The sequence below is a fragment of the Staurois parvus genome, unplaced genomic scaffold (genome assembly GCF_062004578.1).
Source record: "Staurois parvus isolate SC_StPar_1 unplaced genomic scaffold, SC_StPar_1.0 ptg000594l, whole genome shotgun sequence".
Taxonomy (NCBI): Eukaryota; Metazoa; Chordata; class Amphibia; order Anura; family Ranidae; genus Staurois; species Staurois parvus.
Window position 1 is genome coordinate 2,018,966 of NW_028318390.1, and position 27,096 is coordinate 2,046,061.

Consider the following 27,096-nt stretch of genomic DNA (forward strand, 5'->3'; position numbering starts at 1 on the left):
GGTACCATTTTTTTGCATGGAAATATGTATTTTTTTATTGTAGGCTGTAATTTTTAGGAAAAACTCACTGAAATCTGTCCAAACAAGAGTCTAGTAAACATCCCGAGTATGATAAAATTTGAAACACAAAATCATAAATTATAATTTAATAAATAATCATAAAATAATATAAAAATAATAAAAAATTTAATTCAATAATATAATCAAACCAAAAACACTGAAATGTGAAATATAGCGCCAAGTTTGCACATTGCTGAGCTCAGTTGCAAAATCGTTTTCAGTGTCTGATGACGAATTTCCCCCACGAATCATTATCACTCAATTCTGCAAGTGGTTCTGATTTACTATCGCTGTTCTCTAGCTGATCTAAACCGCTTTTGAACTAAAGGGACACTTTTTGGACGCCATGGACATTTCTCAGTTTCCAGGCAGAAAGAACAGACAAAATGCAGGCAGGGCGCAGGACAAAGCACTAGGGACAAAATGTATGTGAAATTGGTTGAGACAGCAATGTTTTACTATGTAAAATGTAAAAAAAAAAAAAAGACATTTTTTAAAATTTTTAAATTTCTCGCCGCCGGCGGCGGCGGCGCCCGTACGTCCCGACGTCACAGGGACAGGACACAGAAGCCGGATGCCGGCATCGGCCGGAGGAGATGGCCGGGGACGCTGCAGGGGACACATCGTGGGAGCGCAGGGTAAGGTAAGTGAAGAACACATGCCGGAGCAGTGCCGCATGGTATTCCCGAGTGTAGCTCGGGGTTACCGCTTTTGGTACTGAAATGTTACCCCGAGCTACACTCGGGAATACCGCCAAGGAGGTTAATCAAACAATTTGGTAATATATTGTTTTTTTGCATTCAAATTCTAAAAAGTGTATTTTTTCCAAAACATTTGCGTCTGAAAAATCGCTGCGCAAATAATGTGTGACATAAAAAATTTCAACACCCACTGATTTATTCTCTAGGGCCTCTGCCCATATAATGTTTGGGGGTTCAAAGTAATTTTGTAGCAAAAAAAATGTTTTTTCAAGTAAACAAAAAGTGTCAGAAAAGGCTTGGTCTTCAAGTGGTCAGAAAAGTTGGTGATGTGTGACATAAGCTTCTAATGTTGGCCCAAAAATGCCAGGATAGTAGAAGCACTCCCCCCTTACCCCAAATGACCCATTTTTGGAAAGTACACTCCAAGGTATTTGTTAAGAGTAGTAGAGCATAGTGAGTATTTTGCAGATCTCATTTGTTTCCAAAAGTTTTTGGAAAAAGAAGAAAGAAAATGAAAATGTATTATTATTATTATTATTATTATTATTATACAGTATTTATATAGCGCTAAAAGGTTTGCTCAGGGCTGTACATTATAGTGGGGGACAGAACATGAGACAATACAGTAACAAAACAAAACACGAGGGATTCAAGGGCCCTGCTCTTTCGAGCTTACAGTCTAGGAGGGAGGGGATAGTGGTACAGGAGGAAGTGGCTGTGGGGGATGGAGTGGTAGGAGGAGTGGAGGAGATCGGCTGTTAGGTGAGGGCGGGGTAGGCTTCCCTGAAGAGATGGGTTTTCAGGGTGCGCCTAAAGGTGAGGAGGGTAAGTGACAGTCTGATGGATTGGGGTAGTGAGTTCCAGAGGATGGGGGAAGTCCTGGAGAAGTCCTGAGGTCGGGCGTGGGAGGTGGAGACCAGGGAGCTAGAAAGTAGGAGGTCTTGTGAGGAGCGAAGATTACGGGTAGGGTGGTATTTGGGTATCGGGTCGGTGAGGTAGTTTGGGGCAGCATTATGAATGGCTTTGTATGTCTGTGTTAGTAGTTTGAATTTAATGCGTTGGGCAATCGGGAGCCAGTGGAGGGAATGACAGAGGGGGGTGGCAGAAGCAGAGCGGTTGGTAAGGTGGATGAGTCTGGCCGCTGAGTTCAGGATAGACTGAAGCGGGGATAGTCTGCGATGAGTTAGGCCGGTGAGAAGGGAGTTGCAGTAGTCTAGACGTGAGATAATAAGGGAGTGAACGAGTTGTTTAGTAGTGTCTGGGGTTAGGAACGAATGTATTTTGGAGATGTTGCGGAGGTGGAGCCTGCATGAGTTTGCCAACGATTGGACATGGGGTTGGAAGGACAGGTTTGAGTCTAGAGTGACACCTAGGACTTTGGCTTGCGGTGTGGGACTGATGGTGGCGTTGTTGGTCGTGATGGAGAGGGTGGGGGCACTGGCTGGGGGGAAAATCAGGAGCTCGGTTTTGAAAAGGTTCAATTTGAGGAAATGGAGCGACATCCAGTCTGATATGTCGTTCAGTAGCTGGGTGATACGGGCGGAGACTGAAGGGGTGAGGCGAGGGGTGGAGAGGTAAATTTGCGTGTCATCGGCGTAGAGGTGATAGTTGAAGCTGTGGGAGTGTATCAGTTTGCTGAGGGAGGAGGTGTAGATGGAGAAGAGAAGGGGCCCGAGGACTGAGCCTTGGGGGACCCCAGCAGAGAAGGGGAGAGAGGGGGAGGTGGTAGCATTATAGGTAATGCTGAAGGAGCGTTGGGGTAGATAGGAGGAGAGCCAGGAGAGAGCGGAGTCTCTGATGCCGAGGGAGTGTAGTTTGTTAAGGAGGAGGGGGTGGTGTGTCGAAGGCCGCGGAAAAGGTCGAGGAGTAAGAGGACTGAGTAGTGGCCATTAGCTTTGGTGGTTAGCAGGTCATTAGTGATTTTGAGTAGGGCTGTTGCGGTGGAGTGTAGGGGACGGAAGCCAGACTGTAGTGGATCGAGGAGGTTGTTGTCAGTGAGGTGGGCGCTTAGGCGATTGTAGACTAAGCGCTCAAGGAGCTTGGAAGTAAATGGCAGCAGGGAGATGGGTCTAAGGTTGTTCAGGTCGGTGGGGTCCAGGGAGGGTTTTTTGAGTATGGGGGTGATGTGCGCGTGCTTTAGGGGGGAGGGTAATGTGCCAGTAGAGAGGGAGAGACTGAAGATGTGGGTGAGGGAGCGTAGGATGGCGGAGGATGGTGACCGGAGGAGTTGTATGGGGACAGGGTCAAGGGGGCAAGTGGTGAGGCGGGCTTCTGAGAAGACCTTAGTGACCTCCTCAGTGGTAGCAAGGCTGAAGGAGCGGAGTGTTGGGGAGGTTATAGTGTGCAGGACGTTAGGTGTGGTGGGGGGTAGGGCGGTTGCGAGGTCAGAGGAGGGAAGAGTTGGTGGGGTTATGGTGGGAGGGAGGCTAGGTGGGGAGGTACGTTGAGCATTGGCGATGTCCTTACGGATTGTGTCAATTTTCTTTTATTCTTTCTCAAAACCCTGTGACTAAAATGATATCTGCAAAATACTCTTTCCAAAAAGGGGTCATTTGGGGGGATGTTTTTACTATCCTGGCATTTTAGGTCCTCCAAAACTGTGATAGGTAGTGAGGAAGTGATATGAGGAAATACAGTGCGGAAAATAATTATTTGATCCCCGGCCGATTTGGTAAGTTTGCCCAATTTAAAAAGAAATTAAGGGTCTATAATTGTTATCATAGGTGTATTTTAAATGATAGAAACAGAATATTAACCAAAAATCCAGAAAAAACACATGATACAAATGTTATAAATTGAGTTTCAGTTCAGTGAGTAAAATAAGTATTTGATCCCTAAGCAAAACATGACTAAGTACTTGATGGAGAAACTCTTGTTGGCAAGCACAGAGGTAAGACATTTCTTGTAGTTGCTTACCAGGTTTGCACACATTTCAGGAGGGACTTTGGTCCACTCTTGTTTACAGATCTTCTCTAAATCCTTAAGGTTTCTTGGCTGTCACATGACAACTCAATTTCAGCGCAGTGCCGGATAGAAAAAATGGCCTGGTCATTAAGGGGGGGGGGGTAAATCTTCAGGAGGGCAAATGGTTAATACCACCCCCACCAATACTATCACAGTTCTAATCCATAATTAGAGTCTATTTACTTTTATAGGCATTATAATTGATATCATATTCATTTGTAGCTTTCATGTCTATTGAGTTTGAAACAGGGGCAGACTGACAACTCATGGGGCCCCTGGGTAATAGGGGATCATGGGGCCCCTGTGTCCTTGCCCAAACTCAAAAAAGCCTATGAAAAAGGTACCAGGGGCATCTCATGGGGCCCCCTACTGACTCCGGGCCCTCGAGCAGTGCCCGAGTTTCTAAATGGTCAGTCCGCCCCTGGTTTGAAATTCAGTTCATGTTATTGTGGTTGTTACTTTGGTACATCTGATGTCTGACATTATGGGGGTGACTTTACTAAAACTGGAGCACTCAGAATCTGGTGCAGCTGTGCATCGTAGCCAATGAGCTTCTAATGTCAGCTTGCTCAATTAAGCTTTGAAAATAAAACCTGGAAGCTAACTGGTTTCTATGCAGAGCTGCACCATATTTTGCATTACGCAGTTAAGTATGTATTTGTTTAACATTGTACCAGGACATAACATTTGTATTTTTTCTTTTTTCATCCAGGTGCTTTTCTTATTCCATACACACTATTCCTTATCATTGCTGGAATGCCATTGTTCTATATGGAATTAGCTCTTGGACAATACAACAGAGAAGGCGCAGCCACAGTATGGAAGATTTGTCCCTGTTTCAAAGGCAAGCATTTTAGTATTGAGTCTGTCGTTAAACCCAAATCATCAAAAACTGTCAATACCTATTATATTACATTGTGTTCAAACACACTCATCCACTAGAGCATTTGTTTTCTGTAGACTGCAAAAGTACTGGTTGATCCTGCTGTTCTCTGTCTTTCCCTCCTTCCTCCATCCGTCTGTGTCCCCACTGAAGCCTGAGATTGTGTAGACCAGATGTTGGCATCTACTGAGCATGCTTCAGTTTCAGTTCTCTTCTAAGCTGTTCATTTCCTTTTTTTTCTTATCTGTGTAGCCCATGTGACTATAGACTCACACATTTGGGCGTATGCTCAGTGGTAGATGACACTCCCCCTCCCTCCTCCTCTAAGTCCTCCTATTGCTGAACACTATGGAGGCAGGATATGATATGGTGGTTGATGGAGGCTTCACTTCCCTGTTAGGTCCAGCACATACACACCATAGACACAAGCTGGAGGGACACGACACAGCCTGTGGTTAGCTGAACCTCTTCCAGATAACTTTACAGTGTGAATAAAGTCAAAGCTATTGTTAGTGAAGGTAAATTCTGCTTACACCATATTATTGCAAAAAATAATAAACATTTGCTTTGAAATATAGATTTGTACGTATTTGTATAGCTTTAAAACACATTGTTGCTATTAATTATTTATTTTAATTCAGCCTTCTCCCTGGCATCTGTGGAACCTATATGTTCTGTACTAAACTTTTTAACTTACCTGCCCTTAATGCCACTACCACAAGGCAGTGAATTTGGAAGGGAAGGAAAAAGAAAGGATACATACTTTCCCTTTAAGTGGCATGTGACATGGGTGTTGTCCCCTTTACGGCACTGAGAAAAGGGCAGCTTTAACCAGTTGCCACCCAGCCTATAGCCAGATGGAGGCCGGGCGAACAGCTTGTCTCTCCGGGTGGACCCCATATGGCGTCCTTCAGGAACGCAGATTGCGCATGCCCATAGGGCCGCTCTGCGGCGTGATCTGTCACCGGCCATGTACCTCGGACACGGCTGATGACAGATCTGTGTACAAGCCCCGTTGCCAGTACCATGTGACCTGATGTGACCAATCACAGCAGGTCACATGACAGTTGTATACAATGGATGGCTTCCTTTCATGTCATCCATTGTATACAAGTGTGTCTAGCTGTGAATGGTCACAGCGATCACATGCACAAGCTGGGCCAATCACAACCCAGCTGTGTCATGTGATTAGCCGTGGCCCAATCACAGCTAAGCACAAAAAAAAACCCCTGAATTAATCAATTTCATTCAGGTAAATGCTTGTTTATAGCTAAGTAATTTTTTGCTATAAGCAAATTGTGTAAAAAAAAAAAATACTTATCACTTCCCCAAAGTAGTACAATGTTACTATGGTAACCTTATACTACTTTGGTCATAGTGAAATATGAAAAAAAAAAATGAGAAAAAAATAAAACAAAATACAAAAAAATTCTCAATTTTTTTTTTCGTACTATCACCAGTCATTGTCCCTGATCACCGCAGTATATTACCACAGTATATAAAAACAAATAGTGCAAATCACTTTTTTAATTTCTTAATTTTCCAAAACAATATGACAAAAAAATTACAACTTCAAAAAACTCACCATGCCTCTTATGAAATACGTCGGACTGTCTACTTTGCAAAAAGGGGTTATTTTTGGGGATATCTGTACTGTTCTGGCATTCTTGGACCTCAAGAAATTAGATTGGCTGTCAGTACTTCAGGAATAATCAATTTTCAGATATATCCCATAGTTTGTGAACTCTATAACTTTCTTACAGACTAATTAATAAATACTAATTTGGGTTATTTTCACCAAAGAAATGTAGCAGAATACATATTGGCCTAAATTTATGAAGAACAATTATTTATTTGCAAACTATTATAACAGAACCAAAGAAAAACGTGTGTTTTTTTTTTTCAAAATTTTCGGTCTTTTTTTGTTAATTTAGCAAAAACTAAAAACCCCAGTGGTGATTAAATACCACCAAAAGAAAGCTCTAGTTGTGTGAAGAAAATGATAAAATTTTAGTTTGGGTACAGTGTTGTATGATCGTGCAATTGTCATTCAAAGTGGGAGAGCGCTGAAACCTGAAAACTGGCCTGGGCAGGAAGGGGGTAACAGTGCCCTGTATGGAAGCGGTTAAGCAATTAAGGTGTCAAACTGACAATAAGACTTGTTAGCAAGGGTAACTAATGGCAGTGGTGGTAAAAGTTCCTTTAGAAGCGTAGACCAGTGGTAAAGGGAACACTGATGTGATCTGGCCTGCAGAAGGCGTGCATTGCGGTCAGCTCTGATGATAGGACTGTGCTGCAAATGTGTTCAACAGTAGCCGCTATGAAAACTAGGCTGCAACACGTGTTAGCTGAATGTAATGTCCATAACAGTGTGCAGGTAAAGTAGCAGGTATAAGGAGAATCTCAGTGTTCTTTTGCTTAACTGGTGTATGGGACTCTCTTGCCCAATTGGTGGCTTCCAGCTGGTCCTGGCTGTCTCTCTCTGTCAGCGGATGGGGGCCCCCACAGGTTTTCTAGCCTCTCTTGCAGCATTCCGTCCAGTCACAGTGCTCCGGGTCACCTGCTGGCAGACTGTATATCTGAATAGGGTGGCAAGGCTAGTGGTCAGCGACTCCTTCTTGCCTCTCCTCTCTCTAGCTCTGCGACCTGGTCCGGTTCTCTAGAAATCAGCACAACTCTCTCTCTCTTCTTCTTCTCTCCAGCTCTCTCCCTTCTCACTTTCTGTTCCTGTTCCCATAGTTCAATATTTATATTCAAATATTTTTATTGAAAAATTTTAACATACAAGAGAAGGAAAACAAACGTCAACATGAGGGGATTCACATTTGGGGGGAACGTTGCTTAATAAAGGGAAAGGAAATAAAAGAATAGAGGATCCCCACCATTTGGCCAGGGATCTAGGGGACTTTATATTGTGTACATGAGAGGTATACTCGATATAATGTGAACCTTATTGGGTTGCTAGTAACTCATAGGTAGGAAGGGAAGAGCATGGGGGGGTATGGGGGGGGGAGGGGGAAGGGAGGCACCAGTTCAGTGGGTGTGGGGGTGTTGGAGGAGAGTCTAGTAATCATCAATCGTCGATCAACAATGTATTGAGCAATTAGGATTTTTTAACCATCGAGACCATTGGGTCTTAAATTTGTGGTAGGAGGAGTTGTGAAGGGCTGTTCTTCTTTCCATCTCGCATTGGAGATTAAGATCAGAAAAGAGGCGTGACAGAAGGGGAGTTGTAGTAGATCGCCATAGTTTGGTAATGTTAATTTTTGCGGCTGCTAGAATGTGGATAATGATAATGCGTGAGTTTGTAGGGTATTTATCAATTCCGATGTGAAGGAGAGCTAGTGCTGGGTTCGGGGTTACTTGTGTTTCCGCTATTAAGGAGACTATCTGGAAAACCTTGTTCCAATATGATTTGAGGGACTTACACGTCCAAAGTAAGTGAAGAAGTGAGCCTGTTTCTCCACAGTGTCTACAACATGCTTGCGAGAGTTGGGGATAATAAAGGGATAATTTGGTAGGGGTTAGGTACCATTGGTGGAGAATTTTCAGATATGTTTCCCAATGAGAGCTACATTTTGAGGCTTTGAAAGTAAAAGTGAATGTTTTTTCCCAGGTAAGTGGAGCTATTGGAAGGAGAAGATGTTTTCCCCAGTTGGCTATTGAGGTGGTATTTGTGGTGAATAGTGCTCCAATTATAGTTGTGTAAAAAGTTGAGATTCCTTTCTTTGGGTAGGTGGTCTTCTGGAAGAATTGGTATGCAGTTACAGGGATTTTTACCTCAGATGGTATGGGTGTTTTCTGTAGTACATGGGCTATTCGCATGTATGTAAATTGTTCTGTGTCTGGGAGATGGAAGTTCTTTTGGATAGTGGGGAATGAGTCTAGTTTATGTTTAGTGTAGATGTCATGGAAATGTAGTAAACCAGGGACTTTCCACCTTGTTAGGTTTAGTTGAGGGATGATGAGGTGTAGGGAGGACAGTAGAACAGGGATTCGCAGTATGTTTTGGTTTAACTGGTTATGAGTTAAGAAGTCAAGCCAGGCACATAAGGAGGCTTGTATGCAGGGGTGTTTATGTAGAGGTTTAGGTTGCGCCGTTTGGGGTATGAATAGTATGTCAGTTATTTTGTGTGGTAATAATAGGGATGCTTCCATAGTGGACCAGATCTTCTCAGCGGTAGAATGCCACCAGAAGAAAATCTGGTCCAATAGAACAGCTTGATAGTACGATTTCAGGTGTGGGAGTCCAGCACCTCCCCCAGAGGGTGGACGTATGAGTAGGTTCGTGGTACATCTGGGTTTTCTTTAATTCCACATAAATTTGTTTAATATTGCTTGTAGTTTAGAGAAAAAGGAGGAGGGGACTGGGATAGGGAGTGTACGAAAGATGTAAAGTATTTTGGGTAATATGCACATTTTTAAAGTAGCTATTCTGCCTAGTGTCGATAACGTGGTTGTGCGAAGGTATTTGAGCTCCTGTGGGATAGTTTCTAGTAAAGGTTTAAAGTTATTGGTGTAAAGCTGATTAGTAGAAGCAGTGAGTTTAATCCCTAGGTAGGGGACACTGTGCGTTTCCCAAGTGAACGGGAAGCGTTGGGAGAGAACGTTTTGTGTTACAGTAGGTGTATAAAGGTTCAATATAGATGCTTTGGGTTCATTAAGCTTGTAATAGGAGACTGCCGCGTATCTGTGAATCTGTGTACGGATTGACTGAAGCGACTTGTAGGGATTTGTAACCATTAGGATAATGTTGTCTGTGAAGAGACTAATTTTATATTCTTTCTGGAGGAGATTGATTCCTGTGAAATTTGGGTCGTTTCTAAGGCTGGAAGCTAGTGGTTCAATGAGTAAGGCGAAAATGATAGGGGATAGTGGGCAACCCTGTCTGGTCCCGTTGGATATAGAAAAGGGTTGTGAGAGCGTGCCATTAGTTAAAACTTTGGCCGAGGGATTTGAGTAGAGTGATAGAATTGCCGATAGCATCCAGTCTGTTATTCCAAATTTTTGGAGTGTAAGTGTCATAAATTGCCAATGTATTCTGTCGAATGCTTTTTCCGCATCTAACGATAATAGGAGGGAGGGTTTCTTATTAGTTTCGAGATGGTGTAGAAGGGATATAATTTGTCTGGTAGCGTCTGGGGCTTGTCTACCCTGTATAAACCCCACCTGATATGGGTGGATCAGTGTAGGTAAGTAAGGGAGGAGTCTTTGAGCGATTATTTTGGCGTATATTTTTATATCTGTATTGAGGAGTGAAATCGGTCTGTAATTCTGGACCAGTTGGGGATCTTTGCCCGGTTTTGGGATTGTAGTGATTATTGATTGGAGCATGTCAGGGGGAAATTCCCCGTGAGAGGCAACAAGGTTGTATAGGGCAGCTAAATGTGGCGTTAGGCTGGGTGCAAATGTTTTATAAAATTTGTTCGTAAAGCCATCATTCCCTGGCGATTTGTGTAGGGGGAGATTTTTTATGGCTTTTTCAATTTCCATGGGAGAGATTGGCACAGAAATGGCTTCAAGTTGAGACTGGGTAATTTGGGGTAAGTTGGTACTGGATAGAAAGTTTTCAATGGATAAAGTCGTTGGTTGGGTTGTTTTTGGGTCATCTTTAATATTGTATAATGTTTGGTAATAAGATGCAAAAGCGTTGGCTATATCCTGTGGGTTTATTAGTGGGGAGTGCGTGATGGGGTGTTGGATTGTAAGAATTTTAGTTTTAAGCCGTTTTTGTTTAATGATTTTAGATAATAATGCGTTTGTTTTGTTACCAAGTGCATAAAATTTGGCTTTCGTTTTTTGGAGATTAATGTCATAGTCGTGGAGTAAGATGGTGCGTAGTTTGTTTCTATCTAGGTCTAGGGCCGCAAACGTGGAAGGGTTTGGGTTTTTTTTGTTGATCTCTTCATTTAATTGAATGGAACTGAGTAGTTGGTCAATTTATTGTGTGCGTTGCCTGTTAATGCGTGAGTTAAGTTGTATGAGGATACCTCTCATGTAGGCTTTGTATGTTAACCAAAGCGTAGTAATAGAGATATCAGGGGTAGAATTGGTTTCAAAGAAAAGATTGTGGGCTTCTAGTAGGTGTTTCTGGTTCTCTGGGTTTTTCAGGATTGTAGAGTTCAGTCTCCATATAAGCGGGATTGCCGAGCATCGTTTGCTATCTAAGGAGATGTTGATTGGAGCGTGGTCAGACCAGGATATAGTACCAATTTTTGACGACGTTACATGCTGTAGGGTCCATTTGTCAGTAATGAAAAAATCGATTCTCGAGTATGAAAGACGAGAGGGGGAAAAGTATATATAGTCTCTTTCTGTGCCATGCTGGCATCTCCAGATATCATACAGATCATGGTCATGCAGAAAGCGATTGAGATTTAATTTAGAGGGTCTTTGGCTGGAGGAGGAGTCTAAAGATGGGTTATTCAGGACATTAAAGTCGCCACCAATAATAAGTCTACCTTGTTTATAACGTTCAACGATCTTATAGAGCTTGTGGTAGAAGCGCAGCTGTTTGCTGTTTGGTCCATATATGTTCACTAAGGTGTAGTTATGTCGTTTATTTGGCATACTAGGATATGATAACGTCCTTGCGGATCAGCTGTTTTCAAAATAGTGCGGAATGAAATAGAGTCATTTATGGCAGTAATAACTCCATTCTTTTTCTTGACGTTTGTTGCCATAAATATTTGGGTGAAGCGGTGGAGGTACAATTTGGGTTTTTTTTCTGTAGCAAAATGAGATTTCTGTATAAAGATTACATCGGCTTGGGATTTCTGGGTTTCTTTGGCGAGCATCGACCTCTTAAACGGGGAGTTTAGGCCTCGTACATTTAGGGAGGTGATATTAATCATTTGTACGTGCTTTTCCCAGGTGTATAATTAGTAGCGTTGATATTTGAGGGGAACGTGGTTCAGTAGGTATCTTCTTGAGGGGGAAAGAGATGACATTGTTGTAGTATGGGTTAGGCTCAATGAAGGATTTAGAGTGAGTTTTCCAAGGGTATGTAGGTTTTTCAAACCTTAGAGTGTAGGTAGGTAGCTGGCGGTGCCGAGGTAAGGGGAGGGTAGGAACACAGAAAAAGATAAAAAAACACTTGCGGACAATGCAAGTAGACCAAGTAGCTTCAACTGCTACTTGACAACTGGGGGTTTTGAACAGGCTTTGACCTCCGAAGGGATCATGCCGACTGTAAAAACATAGAACAAGAGTCATCAGGTTAGGCCGATCGCCAGACATTAGTATGCAGAAAGGTGGCCTCTAGGGAGAGGTATGGGTGTGCCTAAGCATGGAGTGTGTCACTTTAGTGGTTATGTTGCCTTCATAGGTAGGATGGAGGCAGATGCCGTTTCCTGCGCATCCGCGGGTAGGATGTTCCAGACTTTGGGTAGGTCCAGGCCAGCCTCCAGGGATTTAATCGTATAGATCCTTCCTTGGTGTCTTACTGTTAGTTTTGTGGGGAAACCCCACTGGTACGCTATGCCATGATTTCTCAAAGCTTTGGTAATAGAAACCATTTTTTTCCTGTTGAGAAGTGTGGCTTTAGATAAATCTGCGTACAATCGGTGGTTTGCATCTGATGGCAGGAGCGAAGGTGGATTCCTAGCAGCCGTCATGATTTTTTCTTTAATATGGTAGAAATGGATGCGGGCCAATACATCTCTTGGAATGGATGCTGACAGAAATGAGGGTTTTGGTAGCCGATGAGCTCGATCTATCGCCATCTCTAGATCAGGAAGTGATGGGATAAGAAGTTTGATGTATTGCTGTAAGTAAGGCAATAGCGTCTCGCCGGTAACTGATTCAGGGATCCCTCTGAACTTAATGTTATTACGGCGTGATCGATCTTCTAGGTCAGCTAATTTTAGGTTAATTTGTTCAATGTCAGATGAATGGTACGCGTGGGCATCGATCAAATCATTATGTGCTGATATTACATCTCCCATATTAAGTTCGATGTGGCGTATTCTGCGTTCCTGTCGTTGTACCGCAGTAGTAATTTGGTTTAGCGATACGGAGATGTCGATATGTAAAGTTTGTCGCAATAGAGTCAGCATGTTTTTCATGGAGATTTCCGTCAGCGGCTGGTCTGACGCAGGGAAGGAATCTATGTCAGGCAATACTGTGCGAGATGACTGAGGCGGGAAGTTTTGGGCCTGGAATGCGGGGTCAGGGTCATGGTCAAGTCGTGGCCGAGATTTGGCTGGGCTGTTGGTCGTGGGGGATAATGGAGGTGACAACTCACCAGGGTCCCCTGGATAAAGTGAATTCCGCAGCCTGGCGTCTGCTTGCTGGGCCAGGTAGTCCCCCTCAGGTCTCCTGCCTTCTCCCTGGATGCTGCAGCCGGCGCCATCTTGGATTCCCGGCATGACGGCCGGGAAGAATTGTGTGAGTTTCCCCGGCTGCTCCGGGGTTTTCCTCCTGCGGGGCATGATCAGAGAGGTGCACGCACCCTTTGGTAATGACACTGTGGGGTTGTTGTCTCCCTGGGCAGGTGTGTGCCGCTCTATCGCTGGTGGGTGGACGGAGCTCTCAGTGCAGAGTGTGCATCCGTGAGCCGGCCGCGCATGCGCCCCTCTAGTTCAATATTTATATGCCTCTGCCCACATGCTAGCTCTTTTGGGGAAAATGTCCCCCAATTAGCAGCCTTCTAACAAAGTCCTGCAGTTCAGCCTATGAGATTCATAAAGCTTTTACCACAGTGTGTGTTACTGATTTGTAGGATAGTGATATCTTGTGTTGGTTTTAACATCCTGCAGCAAGGGTGTTACATTAGTTATAGCAAAATGGCAGTCATTTAATGAATTGTAATTGCAATGTTAAAGGACTATAACATGTCATGTAATTTACATATGTGTAAGTATTCTGTTGATTTATTAATAGTTACAAGAGTTACAACATATTTGGCTAGACTTTACATTAAGTATTAAATTCACACACTGCAATTGTAGATATGTATACAAACACAAACAGAACTACAGGCAGTCAAAATTTCTCTGCTACTACACAACAAAGCAGGCCCAGTAGAGCATTTTATGTTGGGGCTTCTATATTAAAGTATACACTTATTGGCCACTTTATTAGGTACACCTGTTCAGTTGCTTGGTAACAGAAATTGCTAATCAGCCAATCACATGGCAGCTCAACACATTTAGGCATCTAGACTTGGTGAAGTGAAGTTGACTTGCTGAAATTCAAACCAAGCATCAGAATAGGGAAGAAAGGGGATTTAGGGGGTGGGGCTGGCTACAGATGAAATGGCCTGTTGAGGAGTAAGCTCTCAGAGCACACAGCAGTCTACGGCCATATCCAACAATGTGTGGAAGCACACCGCCACTCTGCAACCTTCTAGGGGAACATAAACACCTCCCAAACAACATGGGAAGAGGAAAACAACAGGGAGGCCCCAAAAACTGACAGAATAATTCTGTACAGCTGGAGCTCCGGCGTCTCAAGATGGCACCAGCTGCAATAAGTCACTCACCTCCTCCATCTGTGGCTCACCACGCGGCTCTCAATCCAGGGGAAGCAGCTGCTCTTCACATGGAACTCCGCTTAATAGCTCTGTAAAATCTAGGATGTCTCCGACTCATCAAGATGCAGGTGAGCAGCCTAAAAGGGATACATCTGTAGACTCTAGTACTAGAGAATTTATAGAATGCATTAATGATTATCCCACACTGGGCCAGCCAATATATGACAAACCATTGAAGGACATGCTGGTGTCACTAAGGGGCTCCTTGCATACAGATATTATGCTATCTATGGTTACTTAAATCAGATCAGAAGTAGATCTACTTGGTGAGAGAGTGAATCATACAGAAAACAAGATGGGGGAATTTGCAATAGCACAGAACAAATTAGTGGATGCCCATTATGCAGCTGATGATGAGCTCAATGCTCTTAAACTGAAAGTTGCAGATCTACAGGATCGCTCAAGGAGGAATAAAGTTAAATTCCAGGGCATATCTGAGACAATCCCCCCATCAAAACTCCACAACGATATACAGCAGCTAATCTCAACCCTCTTATCTGATACGCCTAAGTGGGAAATAACCATGGATAGAGCTCACAGGCTCCCCGAGCCAGCATACTTGCCTGATAATGTACCTCGCAATGTCATAGCCAGAATACATTTTTACCACGTTAAAGAGGCGTTAATGCATTGCGCCAGACAAACATCTCCTTTGCCTGAACCCTATACTGGCCTTGCTCTTTATGCAGATTTGTCACAATATACTATGATGGCCCATTAAAAAACTGGTCTCGAGGGGCGCATGCGCGGCCGGCTCCGGGATGGACATGATGTGACAGAAGCTCCATCCACCCGCTAGGTATCGGACACCCCGACCCCAACGCAAACTAACCGGCCAGACTGTCTCATAAGGGTGTCAGCACCCTCCCAGTAAAATGCCACGCCGCAGAAAAGCCTTAGAACAGCCAGGGAAGCTTACCAACTTCTTCCCAGTTACAGCATCCAGCCAAGATGGCGCCGGCGGCTCCTTAAATGGCCAGAGTCCTTATGAGGCGAACCAAAAAGCCCAGCATCGGGATCCTAGGCTCAGGAACCCACTCTGCCCAGGAGACCCGGGTGAGTCCTCTCCCCCCTTATCACCCACCACCTGCAGCCCAGCCAAATCCAGGCCCAGACCAGACACGGACCCCCTATCTGACACTCAGCCTCTCCTCACACAGATGTTACCTCACACCACTACGACATCTTTGATAGATTCCTTCCCTGTTGCTGACCAGCCTATCACCGAAATAAGCATGAAAAATATGCTTTTATCTCTACGTCAAACAATACATACCGATATGACAGCATCAATATCTCAAATCTCAAGCGTGTTGCAGCAGCAAGACCACCGACTGCGCCACATTGAATGTAAAATGGGAGAAATGGTAACAGTGCACAATCACCTGATTGACGCACACGCGGACCATGATGCTGATATTGAAAAAATAAATCTTAAATTAGCGGATTTAGAAGACCGATCCAGACGCAATAATATTAAATTCAGAGGTATACCTGAGAATGTTAGCAACGACGCATTACTCCCCTATATTCACCAATATATGAAACACCTCATTCCGTCACTCTTGGACATAGAGCTAGCCATTGATCGAGCACACAGGATACCCAAACCATCGTTCCTCCCAGCTTCAATCCCCAGAGATGTTTTAGCACACATCCACTTTTACCACATAAAGGAAAAATTAATGTCAGCAGCTAGAAACCCACCATCACTCCCGCCATCACACGCAAATGTCAAATTATTTGCTGATTTGTCCAAAGCCACACTACTCAACCGCATAAAGCTAATCACCATGACCAAAGCGCTACGGAACCACGGAATAGGCTAACAGTGGGGCTTCCCCACAAAAATCACTGTTAAATACCACGGTACAATCTACACCATCAAAAACCTAGAAGCAGGCATCGACCTCCTAAAGACCTGGAACATAATACCTGTAGCATCACACCAACCCACCTCAGCCAATCCAATACACAGCAAATGGATGCTGAATGGTCCTGACTTACAACACCCTTAATCCTCCTACATCATATTGCCTTGGGAATTATATCTACATTACTACATGCTTGCAAACGGCCCGTTACTGAATATTTCTACGTTACAAGATACTTTTTGGTATGATCTCATTCACGATCAATACCTGTTCATACCCCCCTGTTATGAAGTAGCAAGTTCCGCTACTCATATCACTTGCATTTTTAGCAAGTTTTTTTTACCCTTTCTTACCTTCAACCTTTCCTGCACCACCAGTCGATCGACCAACTCCTCCGCTCAAATGAAACTCTCACTACAACAAGGAAAACCTCTCCTATCTCAACGACCGATACAAAACCACACTACCCCATACATGGAAAGACATCATCAACGACCTCAACCTATCAACCTTCTTCAACCATTAAAGAAACAACACTCCTACTCAGTTAACCCAGCTAACAACCTTTAAAATGATTAATATATCCTCGCTTAATGTGCGTGGCCTCAACTCCCCTTTCAAAAGATCACTGCTCTAAAAAGAAACCCGCTCACTTCACGCTGACGTACTCTTCCTACAGGAAACCCACTTCGCATCAACTAAAACCCCCAAGTTTCAACTTCACCGATACCCCCGCGTATACCTAGCAACGAACCCCAAGAAGAAAAATGGAGTCATCACAGCCATAAAAGAGTCTATTCAATTCCACCACATCTCAGAAACAGCAGACCCTCTAGGGCGCTACCATATTTTGATCTGCAAAATCAACAATATTCCCTACACTCTGGTGAACGTCTACAGTCCCAACAACAACCAGATGCAATTCTACAACAAACTTCACTCCACCATATCTTCTCAAAAACAAGGCAGACTTCTCATCGGTGGAGACTTCAACGTCATCGGCAACCCACTTCTGGACTCTTCCTCCAACAAAAGATCCCCCAAGCATAACTTCAACCGTTTCTTATACGAACATGATCTCTATGACATCTGGCTATGCCAACATAGCACAGAAAAAGACTATACTTACTACTCCCCATCCCACTTATCCTACTCCAGAATTGACTTCTTTGTCACAGACAAATGGACTCTACAACATATAACGTCCTCCAAAATTGGCAGCATAACCTGGTCTGACCAGGCTCCAATCAATATAACCTTGGACAACAATCAACATTCCTCAATCCCTCGCATATGGAGACTGAACTCATCGATATTGAAGAACCCAGATGACAAAAAGCAATTACTAGAAGCGCACAACATGTTTTTCGAATATAATACCACACCTGATATCTCTATAACCACTTTGTGGCCTGCTTACAAAGCATACATGAGAGGTATCCTCATGCAACTAAATTCACGTATCACCAAACAGAGAACCCAACAAATTGACCAACTCCTGACTTCCATAAAACTAAAAGAAGAAATGAACAAAAAAAATCCAAATCCCTTCATTTCTACATCCCTTACATCAGATATAAACAAACTCCGAGCCCTCCTACTATATAAATATGACCTTAACCTACAAAAACTAAAACACAATTCTATTCCCTAGGTCAGTGGTTCTCAACCTTCCTAATGCCGTGACCCTTTAATACAGTTCCTCATGTTGTGGTGACCCCCAACCATAAAATTATTTACCCAGTAATTATTCATGAGTGTCATTTTACCTCCAATGCTACTGCTTTCAACACAGTAGCTGCTTTTAACAGAGTAGCTGCTTTCAACACAGCAGCTGCTTTCTACACAGTAGCTGCTCTTTACACATCGGAAATATGTGTTTTCTGATGGTCTTAGGGGACCCCTGTGAAAGGGTCATTCGACCCCCAAAGGGGTCGCGACCCACAGGTTGAGAACCACTGCCCTAGGTAATAAAGCAAACTCCTTTTCAACTAAATTAATCAAACAACGATGCCTAAAATCTAAAATCTCCTCAATTCAACACCCAACTACTCATACCTCTCTCACAAATCTGCAAGATATAGCTAATACTTTTGTGGCCTACTATCAAAAATTATACAACCTCAAAACAGACCCAAACACAACCCAACCAACAACCTCATCCATACAAAAATTCCTAAGCTCTACGAAATTACCCCAACTAACTCCAACACAACTCACATCTATATCCAACCTAATAGAAAAAGTTGTCAAAATCTTACCTCATAACAAATCACCAGGAAACAATGGTTTTCTAACAAATTTTACAAACTATTTGCCCTTGACCTTTCACCACACCTGCCCAAACTCTTCAACCATGCCTCCTCTACGGGGGAATTCCCCAAGGAAATGTTACAATCCATAATCACTACAATTCCTAAACCTGGTAAAGACCCCCAAATTGTCCAAAACTATAGACCCATTTCACTACTTAACACAGATATAAAAATCTATGCCAAAATAATAGCCCAAAGACTCCTAAACTATCTCCCTACTCTAATACACCCTGACCAAGTAGGATTTATCCCTGGTCGCCAAGCCCCAGACGCAACTAGAAGACTCATATCCCTTATCCATAATTTAGAAACCACCAAACAGCCCTCCTTATTACTATCCCTGGACGCAGAAAAAGCATTCGACCGCATACACTGGCACTTCATGCAACTAACACTACAAAAATTCGGTATCACAGGCTGGATGCTATCAGCAATTCTTTCCCTATACTCCCCCATCAGCCAGAGTATTAAAGGATTGCACACTCTCAGACCCATTCAACATCTCAAACGGCACTAGACAAGGATGCCCCCTATCTCCCATAATATTTACCCTTATCATTGAGCCCTTAGCCTCAATACTCAGAAACGACTCCACATTTACAGGAATCACACACATGAAAACAGAACATAAAATCAGCTTATTCGCAGACGATATTATACTAATGATTACTAACCCACATAAACCGCTACAGGCAATCCGCTTACGCCTTCAATATTATTCGGAAGTTTCCTTTTATAAACTCAATGAAACCAAATCCTCTATCCTAAACCTCCATACATCTATCCATACCTGAACAATACTAGCCAAACAATTCCCCTTTTCTTGGGAACAATACAACATTCCTTATCTAGGGATCAAGCTCACTGCTATGACAGATCAGTTATATTCCTCGAATCACAAACTCTTACTTGAAACCATACCACGAGAACTTGCCAACCTCCGCACAGCAACACTATCTAAACTAGGAAGAGTAGCAACTCTAAAAATGTACATAAACAATAAATAATGGTGCAGCGCTGAATAAATACTAAATCAATATAAAATCAAACTAATTCATAAATATACATACTTTAGTAAAAAAACAGGTGTATCAATAATTAGTGCTCACACATATAATCAAAAAGTATTAACCCCAACACTAGGATCATATTAAGTGAATAACATAATTCATGCATGTGCATAGAACACTCTGTGAAACAATTCAATCTATGTATATATATATATATATATATATATATATATACACATATACACATATATCCACACAATGTCCCAATAATATAGATATAAGTAAATCCGTGCTCCACAGCAATAACTCGCGTGTAAATATTGTGAATCCAGTGCCCACAACTTGTGAATCCAGAAACTTCCAAAGTGGCCCCTCACCTCCCAATAGTGACCACAAAGGCCAGCACGCTTTAGGGTAAATAACTCTTTCCCAGGAACAATCTTGTCACCTCCAGATGGACCCTCCTGGATATCCACAGGCCTTTATCCTCCTGAGTACTCCACTCCCCTGGTACTTGTATCAGTGGTTCACCCACACAGGATCATGAGAGAAACAGATAAAGATCCTCCATAGTGTAAATCAGTATTTATTAAGTAGATAAATCAAAGAAATCCTACTCACATATCCCACAGCAACATCAGGCATTTACCCATATTATGGGTGTACGTGCATGGTTCCGGCTGTATAAAGATGGCCCCCATGCCGGAAATGACGTCACCGCGTACCGGAAGTCCTGTCACCGCGTACCGACGCGTTGCGTCACGATAATCACGTGACTTCTTCAGGGTAACGCCCATAGTGACAGGAATGTTTTAAATAGGCTGCCTGGGCGTCAATTAACGTCAAAAGACAACCCCCAGCAGCCATTTTCCTGAAGTCCGGTATTTGCTAGGACACTAATAGCATGGATTTATATCCTCCACTTCACAAGCCGCATCATCAGATATAAATCAATGGGAAACATAACTATAATTAAGAATACCCATATTATCTCCAATATAAATACCATTAAATTAAAACGAAAATAAGAATCCCTTTATTAATACATAATTTAAAACCTTTTTGAATCTAATATATGATCTGACAATAAATACCCGATATATACACTCACAATATATGTGTATACACTACCCCGGAAACGATTAAAAATAAAATAATTACACCAAATAAAGGTAGGAGTCCCATGTGGACACACCCATAATATAAGTTCACAATAAATTGTATTAAATATACCTATACATAAAATACCAGGTTATGTTTAATAGATAAAATTTATATATAAAATACAAAAATTATATAACAAATAAATTTCATAAATAAATATCAATTAATAAATCTCCCAGATCAATAAAACTATATACATAAATAAACAGCCAGGTGAAATAAAATATCCATAATTCCAAATCACTAATAAAAATATACATCCATATTAAAAATCACTAATGAATCAATTCAGGTCGAATTCTATATTCAAGCCCCTAGGTGTTAACGTCTGCATATTGAAAATCCACCTAGATTCAGCCTTACTAAGCGACCGCACCTTGTGACTTCCCCTCCAATGACCACTGTATTTCTCTATACCCCAAAACATTAACGTAGAGGGGTCCTTATTATGGCAACTCGCAAAATGTTTCGACACACTATGTTTCGGATAGCCCTTTTTTATGTTTTGTACATGCTCACGAATTCTCTTCCACAGTGGTCTTTTGGTCCTACCAACATATTGCAGACCACAATTACACTGCAGCACATATACTACTCCCTCCGTTCTACAGGAGATAAAATCACGAATTTTAAACTCCTCTCCATTACTGCTAGCTGTGAACGATTTTCTCTTCTTATTCATCCCTTTCGTTTCTTTGCAGGCATAGCACGATTTGCATGGAAAAAAACCTTATTCATTAAAAAATGTGACTAATTCATTTCTTATTGGCGGATCCAACACATTTTTGACTAATTTTGATCTGAGCGTAGGTGCTTTTCTATAAACAAATCTAGGCCTCTCAGATAAAATTATATTCAACATAGGATCAGACCTCAAAATCGGCCAATGTTTTATAAATTCCTTTCAACCTTCTTAAAATGTACATTAAAATCCAATATAATCATCACTTGTTCTTCATCCCGTATATAGTCCTTACTTTTATCTCTATCCTTCAAGAATTTATCCCTTTCTGTATCTCCAACCATATTGATTTTTTCTTGAATTTGCTCCACTGGATACCCTTTCTTCAAAAATCTCTCTCCTACCTTCCAGGGTCTAAGAGCAGTAGTATAAATGTTTGCAATAGCGAAATTGTTTATTCGTATCTTAAAAATAAGTCTGTTTTTAATCCACACATTGCTAATAACAGCCAGGTTGAGACTTTTAAAAAGATGGTTAATCAAGATATTGATAAGCTGACCTTTCCAAAAATTAAATATAATATTGGTATGCAAAATGGCATTAATAGACTTCTGAAGAGAGACAATATTGTTATCAGACCAGCAGACAAGGGAGGGGGTATTGTGGTATTGTCCAAAGAATGTTATTTAAAAGAATTAGGTGGACAGCTGGCGGATACGGCCAAATATCAGTTACTCCCAGGGATCCATCGATTGCATATAAGAAAGAATTAAGCAAACTTATAAAGAAAGGTGTAGATAAGAAACTGTTGAATAAAAGAGAATCAAAATATTTGGTTCCAGAAGTGTGTCATATTCCAGTAATCTACACTATTCCAAAATTACATAAAAATCCGGTCTATCCACCAGGAAGGCCTATTGTTAACGGTATCCAATCAATTCTTGCAAGATTGGGACAATATGTTGACATATACCTCCAACCATTAGTAAAAAAGACAAGATCATATTTGAGGGATACCAAACATTTGATACAAATTTTTAATCAAAATAAGAGAGAGGCGAGCCCTAATATTTATTTAGCAAGTGCTGATGTGGCGTCGTTATATACTATAATTGGGCACAGTGAAGCAATTGAATCTGTGGAATGGGGCCTTAGAGAATTTAGTGACATTACGTGGACCCAAAGGAAATATATAGTGGAATGTTTGGATTTTTGTCTATCACATAACTACTTTTGGCATGATAAAAAGTTTTTTAAACAAATAAAAGGCGTAGCAATGGGGGCAAGATTTGCCCCCAGTGTGTCAAATTTCTTTATGGCCCACTGGGAGGAGAATGCAGTATATCAACAAACCCCAAGGGAATTGCTTATTTACAAATGATACATTGATGATGTTTTTATTATGTGGAAGGGAGATAGAGAGTCCCTTGTATCTTTTTTAGAACATTTGAATTTTAATACTAAGGATATAAGGTTCTCGTGGGAACATAGTAATACACAGATACATTTTTTGGGTTTGAATATCAGCATTAATGAAGGGTGCGTTATTACTAAAACTTTCTTCAAAAGTGTGGATCGGAATGGGTATATTTTGAGTGATAGTTGTCATTATCCTCCTTGGCTTTTTAATATTCCAAAGGGCCAATTTGTTTGGCTAAGGAGGAACTGCACTCAGGAAGAAGACTTTTTAGAACAAGCAGCTTTAATAGGAGAGAGATTTTTGAAGAAAGGGTATCCAGTGGAGCAAATTCAAGAAAAAATCCATATGGTTGGAGATACAGAAAGGGATAAATTCTTGGAGGATAGAGATAAAAGTAAGGACTATATACGGGATGAAGAACAAGTGATGATTATATTGGATTTTAATGTACATTTTAAGAAGGTTGAAAGGATTTTTATAAAACATTGGCCGATTTTGAGGTCTGATCCTATATTGAATAAAATGTTATCTGAGAGGCCTAGATGTTTATAGAAAAGCACCTACGCTCAGATCAAAATTAGTCAAAAATGTGTTGGATCCGCCAATAAGAAATGAATTAGTCACATTTTTTAATGAAAAAGGTTTTTTTCCATGCAAATCGTGCTATGCCTGCAAAGAAACGAAAGGGATGAATAAGAAGAGAAAATCATTCACAGCTAGCAGTAATGGAGAGGAGTTTAAAATTCGTGATTTTATCTCCTGTAGGACGGAGGGAGTAGTATATGTGCTGCAGTGTAATTGTGGTCTGCAATATGTTGGTAGGACCAAAAGACCACTGTGGAAGAGAATTCGTGAGCATGTACAAAACATAAAAAAGGGCTATCCGAAACATAGTGTGTCGAAACATTTTGCGAGTTGCCATAATAAGGACCCCTCTACGTTAATGTTTTGGGGTATAGAGAAATACAGTGGTCATTGGAGGGGAAGTCACAAGGTGCGGTCGCTTAGTAAGGCTGAATCTAGGTGGATTTTCAATATGCAGACGTTAACACCTAGGGGCTTGAATATAGAATTCGACCTGAATTGATTCATTAGTGATTTTTAATATGGATGTATATTTTTATTAGTGATTTGGAATTATGGATATTTTATTTCACCTGGCTGTTTATTTATGTATCTAGTTTTATTGATCTGGGAGATTTATTAATTGATATTTATTTATGAAATTTATTTGTTATATAATTTTTGTATTTTATATATAAATTTTATCTATTAAACATAACCTGGTATTTTATGTATAGGTATATTTAATACAATTTATTGTGAACTTATATTATGGGTGTGTCCACATGGGACTCCTACCTTTATTTGGTGTAATTATTTTATTTTTAATCGTTTCCGGGGTAGTGTATACACATATATTGTGAGTGTATATATCGGGTATTTATTGTCAGATCATATATTAGATTCAAAAAGGTTTTAAATTATGTATTAATAAAGGGATTCTTACTTTCGTTTTAATTTAATGGTATTTATATTGGAGATAATATGGGTATTCTTAATTATAGTTATGTTTCCCATTGATTTATATCTGATGATGCGGCTTGTGAAGTGGAGGATATAAATCCATGCTATTAGTGTCCTAGCAAATACCGGACTTCAGGAAAATGGCTGCTGGGGGTTGTCTTTTGACGTTAATTGACGCCCAGGCAGCCTATTTAAAACATTCCTGTCACTATGGGCGTTACCCTGAAGAAGTCACGTGATTATCGTGACGCAACGCGTCAGTACGCGGTGACAGGACTTCCGGTACGCGGTGACGTCATTTCCGGCATGGGGGCCATCTTTATACACCCGGAACCATGCACATACACCCATAATATTGGTAAATGCCTGATGTTGCTGTGGGATATGTGAGTAGGATTTCTTTGATTTATCTACTTAATAAATACTGATTTACACTATGGAGGATCTTTATCTGTTTCTCTCATGATCCTGTGTGGGTGAACCACTGATACAAGTACCAGGGGAGTGGAGTACTCAGGAGGATAAAGGCCTGTGGATATCCAGGAGGGTCCATCTGGAGGTGACAAGATTGTTCCTGGGAAAGAGTTATTTACCCTAAAGCGTGCTGGCCTTTGTGGTCACTATTGGGAGGTGAGGGGCCACTTTGGAAGTTTTTGGATTCACAAGTTGTGGGCACTGGATTCACAATATTTACACGCGAGTAATTGCTGTGGAGCACGGATTTACTTATATTTATATTATTGGGACATTGTGTGGATATATGTGTGTGTATATATATATATATATATATATATATATATATATATATATATACATAGATTGAATTGTTTCACAGAGTGTTCTATACACATGCATGAATTATGTTATTCACTTAATATGATCCTAGTGTTGGGGTTAATACTTTTTGATTATATGTGTGAGCACTAATGATACACCTGTTTTTTACTTAGGTATGTATATTTATGAATTAGTTTGATTTTATATTGATTTAGTATTTATTCAGCGCTGCACCATTATTTATTGTTTATTTACACTTTATGGTTGAAGGGGGGTGCTAGCAGCTTAGTGGCAGGGTTTCTCCATTTAAGCACAGGAGATTGCATTTATTTAAAAATGTACATACTACCCAAAATTCTATACATACTCCGCACACTCCCCATCCCCATTCCCAATACTTTCTTCTCTAAATTACAAGCAATCTTTTCCAAATTCCTCTGGAATTCTAAAAAACCCAGATGCACTACAAATCTCTTAATACGTCCAACATCCAGAGGGGGAGTAGGTCTCCCACACCTAAAATCATACTATAACGCCACTCTTCTTGACCAAATTTATTTTTGGTAGCATCCAACTGAAGAAAAATCTTGGTCCATCATGGAAACACTCCCACTTTCCCCACTAGTTCCAAGTAATATACTTCTCTTACCACAAATGCCCCAAACTAAACTCTTACTCAAACACCCGTGTATTAAGGCTTCCCTTCAAGCCTGGTATGATCTCTACTCATCTAATTCTGCAGATACCAAACAGATACCTACCCCACTCAATACAATACACTTCACTACACCCTCCTTAAACCTGCTACAGTGGGACAAGTGTGGGTTATCTAAAATACAAGACCTCTACACAGATCATAAATTGGATTCTTTCCCGACTCTGCAAAAGAAATTCAACTTACCCACCACTGAATATTTTACCTACCTGAGAATAGTTCACTCCCTGCAAACAGAAAATATCCCGCTTCTTTCAAACATTCCTACCACCGCATACCAATTTTTCAACAAAACAAAATACCCAAGAAAAGGTATCTCAACTTTCTACACGCACACAATAAATACACAATTCACCCTACAAACTACTTCTCTAATCAATTGGGAGAAAATTCTCTCACAATCAATAACACCACATACATGGGAAAAAGCCTTTAAAATAACCTATAAAGCTTCTAAATTCAGTTCCCATTGGGAATCATACATGAAACTTTTACACCAATGGTACTTAACACCCGTCAAACTATCGCTATACTACCCACAACATTCCCACTCTTGCTGGAGACAAAGCGGTGAAACAGGCTCTACACTCCATATATTATGGACGTGTAAATCACTCAGATTGTTCTGGAATAACGTCTTCCATCTGCTCTCAACACTATCAGTAACCTCAGTAACCCCAAACCCTGCTTTAGCCCTCCTCCACATTGGAATTGACAATTTCCTGAAAGACTTTCGAACCATCATTATCCACACATTAGCGGCAGCCAAGCTTAATATTACCTAATTGTGGAATACTTCTTAAATCCCCTCCCTCAACTCACTGATAACAGATCTTAACTTCCAATGTGACATGGAAAGAAGATCAGCCCTGAATAACTCTACCTATCACTCATTTAAATTTCAATGGTCTCTTTGGCTAAAAAATCCAAATTGTTCTGTAAAACCCTGATAATCTAATTGTTAAATACCAAGACTCTCACCCCTAGACTGGTGAACTCCCCCCCTCCCTTCCCTTCCCCCCCCTTCCCTTCCCCCGCCTCCATTTATCACATTCCTATATCTTACCCCCTCAATATAACCTTCCCACCTCATCACGGTTCAGACCGAACAAAAAATACCTCTCATGTCTATGCGACATACTTATATATTGCACCCAGCCAACTGGTGGGGAGCTTATAACACTCTAATCTATACTGTTATATCTGTATAAACTGTATTGAAATACAATGTTTTGACAAATCTTTTCAATAAAAACTATTGAACATAAAAAAACTGGTCTCACTCACGAAATTGTATCGCAACAACAACCTCATATACCATTGGAGATTCCCGGCTAAGTTAATGGTCACTTTGGAACAGAAAACCTAAACAGTGACTTCGGTGGATGAAGGTATGCAGCTTGCAAAACACTGGGGCATACTGTCCGCTGGTAAAAAGGCTTAACCAGCTAAAACATCACCCTCTAGCA

General features: G+C 41.3%; 1 protein-coding gene across 1 annotated transcript in view; it reads left to right on the top strand.

The window, feature by feature from the left end:
• The window catches only part of SLC6A2 (solute carrier family 6 member 2), a 769,042-nt gene that overhangs the window by 71,203 nt on the left and 670,743 nt on the right, over positions 1-27,096 (top strand). The window contains exon 3 of the mRNA XM_089692558.1: positions 4,438-4,569. Coding sequence (XP_089548684.1) covers positions 4,438-4,569 — 132 coding nt within the window. The remainder of the gene's footprint in view (positions 1-4,437; positions 4,570-27,096) is intronic.